The sequence below is a fragment of the Mandrillus leucophaeus genome, unplaced genomic scaffold (assembly GCF_000951045.1).
Source record: "Mandrillus leucophaeus isolate KB7577 unplaced genomic scaffold, Mleu.le_1.0 Scaffold786, whole genome shotgun sequence".
NCBI classification, from domain to species: Eukaryota; Metazoa; Chordata; class Mammalia; order Primates; family Cercopithecidae; genus Mandrillus; species Mandrillus leucophaeus.
Window position 1 is genome coordinate 348,552 of NW_012108541.1, and position 7,785 is coordinate 356,336.

The following is a 7,785-nucleotide window of genomic DNA, read 5'->3' on the forward strand; positions in this document are numbered from 1 at the left end:
ACCTAGGAATACATCTTACCAAGGAGGTGAGAGATCTCTACAAGGAGAACTACAAAATACTACTGAAAGAAATCACAGATGACACCAACAAATGGAAAATCCATGCTTATGGATTGCAAAAATCAATTATCATTTTTTAAAATACCCATGCTGCCCAAGGCAACCTATAGATTCAACACTATTCCTTTTTTTATTTTTTCCCCTGTTAAATGTCAGAGTCTTTGGTTTTTGTTTTTTATTTCCAAAAGTTATTGGGGAACAGGTGGTGTCTGGTTACATCAGAAAGTTCTTTAGTGGTGATCTGTGAGATTCACCTCATCGCCCAAGCAGTATACACTGCGACCAGTTTGTGATCTTTTATCCCTCACCCCCTTCCCATCCTTTTCCCAAGTCCCTGAATTCTATTGTGTCATTTTTATGCTTCAATGCTATTCCTGTCAAACTACCAACACCATTTTTCACAGAATCAGAAAAAAAATGTTCTTAAATTCATATGGAACCAAAAAATGGCACAAATAGCCAAAGCAATCCTAAGCAAAAAGAATAAAGCTGGAGGCATCACATTACCCAATTTCAAACTATACTTTAAGGCTAAGGTAACCAAAACAGCATAGTCCTGGTACAAAAACAGACACACAGATCAATGGAATAGAATAGAGAATCCAGAAATACAGCCACGCACCTACAGCCATCTGATCTTTGACAAAGTTGACAAAAATAAGCAGTGAGTTAGAGACTCCTTATTCAATAAATGGTGCTAGGATAGGTGGCTAGCTATATGCAGAAGAATGAAACTGGACCCCTACCTTTCACCATATACAAAAATCAACTCAAGATGGATTAAATATTAAAACGTAAGACCTCAAACTATAAAAATCCTAGTTAGAAAAAAAAGAGAAAACACCGTTCTGGACATTGGCCCTGAGAAAGAACTTATGACTAAGTTCTCAAAAGCAATTGCAACAAAAACAAAAATTGATAAGTGGGACCTAATTAATCTCTTTAGATTAATTAGGCTCTTTAGCTTCTGTAAAACAACAGAATCCACAGACAATCCACAGAATAGGAGAAAATATTTGCTAACTATGTATCTTTAAAGATTCTGGACATTAGACAAAGGTCTTTATCCTAACTTTGTCTAATATCTAGAATCTATAAGGAAATTAAACAATTCAACAAGCAAAAAACAATCCCAGTAAAAACTGGGCAAAAGAACTGAGCACACTGGCTCACGCCTGTAATCCCAGCACTTTGGAGGCCAAGGCGGGTGGATCACGAGGTCAGGAGACCAAGACCATCCTGGTTAACACGGACAAACCCTGTCTGTACTAAAAATACAAAAAATTAGCCAGGCATGGTGGCACATGCCTGTAGTCCCAGCTACTTGGGAGGCTGAAGCAGGAGAATCGCTTGAACCCAGGAGGCAGAGGTTGCAGCGAGCAGAGATAGCGCCACTGTACTCCAGCCTGGGTGATAGAGTGAGACTCCATGTCAAAAAAAAAAAAGAAATTGGGCAAAAGACATGGAAAGACACTTCTCAAAAGAAGACATATGAGCATCCAACAAACACATGAAGAATTGCTCAACATCACCAATCACCAGAGAAATGCAAATCAAAACCACAATGAGACATAATAACCTCATACCAGTCAGAATGGCTATTACTAAAAAGTCAAAAAACAACAGATGCTAGAGAGGTTGAAGACAAAGGGGAACACTTATACATTGTTGGTGGGAATGTGAATTAGTTCAGCCATAGTGGAAAGCAGTTTGGAAATTTCTCAAATAGCTTAAATCAAAACTACCATTCGACCCAGCAATTTATCACTGGGTATACATCCAAAAGAAAAGAAATCATTCTACCAAAAATACACATGCACTTGCACGTTCATCACAGCACCACTCACAATAGCAAAGACATGGAATCAACCTAGGTGCCCATCAATGGATACCTGGTGGACTGGATAAAGAAAACACAGTAGATATACACCACGGAATACTACGCAGTCATAGAAAAGAATAAAATCATGTCCCTTTAGCAACATGGATGCAGCTGGAGGCCATTATTCTAAGTGAATTAACAAATTAACAGAAAACCAAATACTGCATGTTCTCACTTATAAGTGGAGGCTAAACACTGGGTACTCGTGGACATAAAGATAGCAACAACAGATACTGGGGACTAATAGAGAAGGGAGGCAGGGAACAGGGCAAGGGCTCAAAAGCTAACTGTTAGGTACTATGCCCACTATCTAGGGGATGAGATCACTCATATCCCAAACCTCAGCATCAGCATCATGCAATACACCTATGTAACAAACCTGCATGTGTACCCTCTGAATCTGAAATAAAAGTTGAAATTATAAAAAATAAAATAAAATCATAAATCTAATTAAATTATGTATACATCATTGTATAAAAATTTTTAAAACCTGACCTCAGTTTTTGTGAAGATTGTGAAAATAGCAGTCATCCCCAAACTTTTCTTGTTGGCAAATAATGTATTAAATATGCTAAATATGATGTTGTTACATGACCATGAGAGTTTTTTAAATTTCTAGAATACATCTCGGTGGAAAGATCATCATCAAGAGGGAAAGGACTATCTTCTATTTAAAAGAATATTCCATAAATGTACCTTGAATAGACCAAAGTTTTATGTACACAAAAACTACATAGAACACAAATGGTAAATTAAAGAGTCTATAGATCCTTCAGAAATTCCAAATGCTAGAAACTAGAACCTTCATGATTTATATGAGGGAGATGTTTTACCCACTGTCAGTTTCAGAAAGAAGTAAACATTATAACTGAAAAGGGACTAAGTCAAGAAAGAAATCTTAACTTTTTTTTTTAATCAATGCGTTATTGTGAGTGACAATTTCAAAGTATCAGAAAGAATAAGGAACCAATTTCTTTAAAGACTACTGGTGAAAAAGTTGGAAAACTGACAGACAAGTCACTGAAAGGAAAGTACTGGGGGTTGGAAACATGTATGGTTACATGATAAACATACCTACATACCTTTTCAACTGATTATTTAGAACAATTCAGAGAAAAGAAATAAAAAGAACAAAGCAAAACAAAACAGGAGCTCAGAGCTCCAGGCGACAAGATAACAGACCTGACATGAGGAGAGACATTAAGGTGCAGTTTAATCTATTTAATTTAAAAAAAAATTTTTTTGGAGGGGGACGGAGTCTCACTCTGTCACCCAGGCTGGAGTGAGTCGCGAGATCTAGGCTCGCTGCAACCTCCACCTACTGGGTTTAAGCAATTCTCCTGCCTCAGCCTCCTAAGTAGCTGGGACTACAGGTGCACACCGCTACACCTGGCTAATTTTTTGTGTTTTAATAGAGACAGGGTTTCACCACGTTGCCCAGGCTGGCTGCAAACTCCTGAGCTCAGGCAATCCGCCCGCCTTGGCCTCCCAAAGTGTTGGGATTACAGGCATGAGCCACCGCACCTGGCCTATTTAATCTAAATATTAACTAAACATATATATACACACACACATACATACACATATATATACACACACACACACACGTATTTTTTTTTTCTTTTTTTTTTTTTTGAGACGGAGTCTCACTCTGTCGCCCAGACTGGAGTGCGGTGTTGTGATCTCGGCTCACTACAACCTCCGCCTCATGGGTTCAAGCAATTCTCCTGCCTCAGGCTCCCCAGTAGCAAGGACAGGTGTGTGCCACCACACCTGGCTAATTTTTATATTTTCAGTAGAGACAAGGTTTCACCATGTTGGCCAGGATGGTCTCAAGCTCCTGACCTCAGGCAATCTGCCCGCCTCAGCCTCCCAAAGTGCTGGGATTACAGACGTGAGCCACCGTACCCGGCCTAAACACTAATAATTGAAACTTATGGGACTGCAAGTCATAAACTGAATTAGGATAGTCCTCTGGAAAGTATGATGTAGTAGAAGGAAGATCAGAAGTCAGAAGGCCTGGGTCCAAGCCCTGATTCTGCCAGGAAACAAGAGTCTAGATCTTTGAAAAGGCAGTTAAACATTCACGGTCTGGACTCTTAATCTAAAAACGATTATGTTTGAAGAGATTATTCTGGTGATTCCTCTTAACTGTAAGATTTATAGACTCATTATAACAGATGCCTTAAATTGGCACTTAATGAATATTTGTTTCTTTTACTTCCTACTCTGACTTAAGTGTTTCAAGGTTTGTAAAAGAAAGCAAAAATAAGAAAATATGTGCCCTGCTGTTTAAATAAACTGTGGATTGCTGGGCAGGCATAGTGGCTCACAGTGTAATCCCAGTATTTTGGGAGGCTGAGGCAGGAGGATCACTTGAGGTTGGGAGATTGAGACCCACTTGGGCAACACAGCAAGACCCCATGTCTTAAAAAAAAAAAAAAAGGTTTTTTAATTAGCTGGGCATGGTGAAATGCACCTGTAGTCGCAGCTATTTGGTAGGCTAAAGCGGGAAAATCACTTGAGGCCAGGAGTTTAAGGTTACAATGAGCTGTGATCATACCACTATACTCCAGCCTGGGTGATGGAGCAAGGCCTGGCCTCAATTAATCAATAAACAAGCAAACAAACAAACTTTGTATGATCTATTTGAAGGAAGTTCATAAAAAGCCTAGATTTTCTTTCTTTCTTTCTTTTTTTTTCTTGAGACACAGTCTTGCTCTGTCGCCCACGCTGGAGTGCAGTGGTGCAATCTTGGCTCACTGCAACCTCTGCCTCCTAGGTTCAAGCAATTCTAGTGTTTCAGCTTCGCTAGTAGCTGGGATTACAGGTGCATGCCACCATGTCCAGCTAATTTTTGTATTTTCAGTAGAGATGGGGTTTCGCCATGTTGGCCAGGCTGGTCTCAAACTCCTGACCTCAAGTGATCTGCTCACCTCGGCCTCCCAAAGGGCTGGGATTACAGGCATGAGCAACCGTGCCTGGACAAAAAAAGTCCAGGTATTTTTTTTTTTAATTGTCTAGGCTACCGTGATTCACGCTTCAAGTTAGCACTGTGAAGCACATATCTGGTGTTTGGGAGAGATTTAAAAGCCCCTACATGATAAACATTTCTGGTCACAAAACTGTGACTTAGAGTAAGAATGCCACCTGAACACCAACTTCCCTGGCAATGCTGAATGTGGAAGGGTTGTCAAAGAAAAACCTTTAGCAGGTTATGCTACTATTAACATAATAAAGTGTAAACTTGCTTTGAAATAAACCCATTTAAATAATGACAAAATTAACAAAACATACACCTCAAGGCCTTAATACACAAAATAGCCATCTAATAAGGTAATTAAGCCTAAACTAGTCTTACACCCTACAAAGCTGAAACTGCTCAATTCCCTACAGGAAAGGACAGCCCCGTCATTCAACTTGCCAATAAACCTGCTTCAGTGACAGATCATTATGCTCCTACTCAGATAAATTAGTAGCTGTGCATTGCATTGTCAGTAATAGACACTGAATAACCAGGTTTATAAATCAACTTTTATTTACTCTTATTTACCACTTATATAAACCATAAATTTCACAACCTGATTTATATTTGAGTCAAGAATTATTCCTCTAGGAAATATAAAGTTTAAAGCTCATGATCTTAACAGTACAAAGGCTAATGGATAATCTTACCGGATGAAATAAGTATGCTCAAGCTTTCTAGCTTGCCATATTGAGCAGCCACAAATAAAGGTGTGATTCCAAAATCATCCTGGCATTCCTTGTTTGCTCCTTTTTTAAGAAGCAATTTTATGATCTCAGCATTTTCCTAAAGCACAGATTCACATTTTAAATAAGAAAAAAACAAAGAAAATAAAAGGTATCTTTTTTCTTATTGTGTTTTTTTTTTCTTTTTTATCCTCTCACTAAAGGATAACTTGAAGAAAAAACCAAAACAGTATACTGCTGTATTGGTTGGAAAGAAATTGGCCAGATTATCCTATACTTCCAGTTAACTCAATAAACGTAAACATGAAACACTGATCTCTAGGAATTATAAACCTTATAGAATCCTGCAAAATTAGCTTGCTAACCCAAGCACTAAGGAGCCATCACAATTTCTAAACACACTATTCTAAATAAAATAACCCATTGCTCTTCATCAATTTATATCCCAAATAACTGACGGTTTCTTAAACATGCCATCAACATTTTTAAAATGTAGATAATCCCTATAGCCCAAAGCTTCTACAGCTACTACAGAAGTTGGTTTATTCAGAATCATCATTAGCATTTAGACTGTCTTTTCTGTACTGCACTAACCATCATAAATCACAGGCAAGCAGAAAGCAAAAACTGCATAGGACTGTCATTTTAAGAGGCTAAAATACACAATTTACATGGAAATGAGATAATAAATTCAGAGGTTACCTGAAAAGAAGCCTGGTGCAAGGAGTTCCATCCACACATAGAATGGGATCCATTAACATTTGCTCCATGTTGAAGCAACAGCTTTAACACATCTATCTGTCCATTTTCAACAGCTGCAATACAGCAGTTAGAAAAATTAATGTCAGCAAAAAGGCATGTTTGTAGGACTGGACACTTTGGTGATGTTCTCATCACTTATTCACCTCAGAACCACAATGCTCTCATTATTCCTAAACATTTACCACAATTTGCTTAGCCCAAATCTATTAACATATATCTAAGTCTTTCTGAACACACACAAAATTATTTTCAACAGCATGTTAAAAGACACAGAGGAACTGGAAGCAAGAAGCAAACGTTTATTCTCTCTGGAAATGGAAACAGCCTAGTTCTAGTTTGTTAAAATGAAACTGGGAGGATATGAGATGGACAATTCAGAATCAACAGTACCAGTCTGGAAAAGCAATCTCAAAAGGACTGAAAGGTTTGTTATTACTACATTTGATCACAAATAAAAAGAGTCACTGACAAAATGAAAAAGCAAGTTCTTCATCTTAGTTTTTTTTTTTTTGGCACTAATTATGGAGGAATTTAAGCACGACATTAATGAAAAACAGAATGCCAAAATAGAATTATAAAGTGCTTTATAAAATAAGTACAAACACATACACACATCATTAGCAAATTAGGTATATTGTGAATGTTGTTACGTGTAAGGCTACTGAGTGACATCCTTAAATTTTAAGTTCAGAAACTTAAAATCGAGAAATAGTAATATTTATAAGAAAGAAAGGTAAGATGTGTATAAGAAGGTCTGGCTAACGTGCTTGGATATGGGAAAGAAGATTTAAGTTGATTTCATATCTTGGCGATTGTGAATGGTGCTGCAATGAACATACATGTGCATGTATCTTTACGGTAAAATGATTTCTATTCCTTTGGGTATATACCCAGTAACGGGATTGCTGGGTCAAATGGCAGTTGTTTTCAGCTCTCTGAGGAATCACTATACAGCCTCCCACAATGGTTGAATTAATGTACACTCCCATCAACAGTGTACACATGTTCCTTTTTCTCCTCAACCTCGCCAGCACCTGTTATTTTTTTACTTTTTAATACCAGCCATTCTGACTGCTGTGAGATGGTAGCTCATTGTGGTTTTGATTCGCAGGAAAAAAGATTTGAAGAATAAGATTTTTTTTTCACTTCAAACATACAGTTATTCTGTATCTCCTACTATAGTAGGAGGCAGGAAGTGGGAATCAACACTTCTCAGTCACAAAATTAGAAAGGCACATTTGGATAATGAGTCACATTAGAAAATGTTAATATACATGAAACAATGGGAATATAAAAATCCTTAAAAGTGTAAAGCAAGAAATGATAAGTGTCCTCATTACTACTGAAGATGAGTAACACGCCACTGATAT

At 37.7% G+C, this 7,785-nt stretch overlaps 1 protein-coding gene across 4 annotated transcripts in view; it reads right to left on the reverse strand.

Annotated features, from left to right (window-relative positions):
- The window catches only part of ASB3 (ankyrin repeat and SOCS box containing 3), a 139,804-nt gene that overhangs the window by 64,700 nt on the left and 67,319 nt on the right, over positions 1-7,785 (reverse strand). For all 4 annotated transcript variants that reach the window (XM_011967080.1, XM_011967082.1, XM_011967081.1 and 1 more), the window contains 2 exons: positions 6,356-6,468; positions 5,618-5,753 (listed from right to left, as the gene is read on the reverse strand). In XM_011967080.1, the coding sequence (XP_011822470.1) occupies positions 5,618-5,753; positions 6,356-6,468 (249 nt within the window). The remainder of the gene's footprint in view (positions 1-5,617; positions 5,754-6,355; positions 6,469-7,785) is intronic.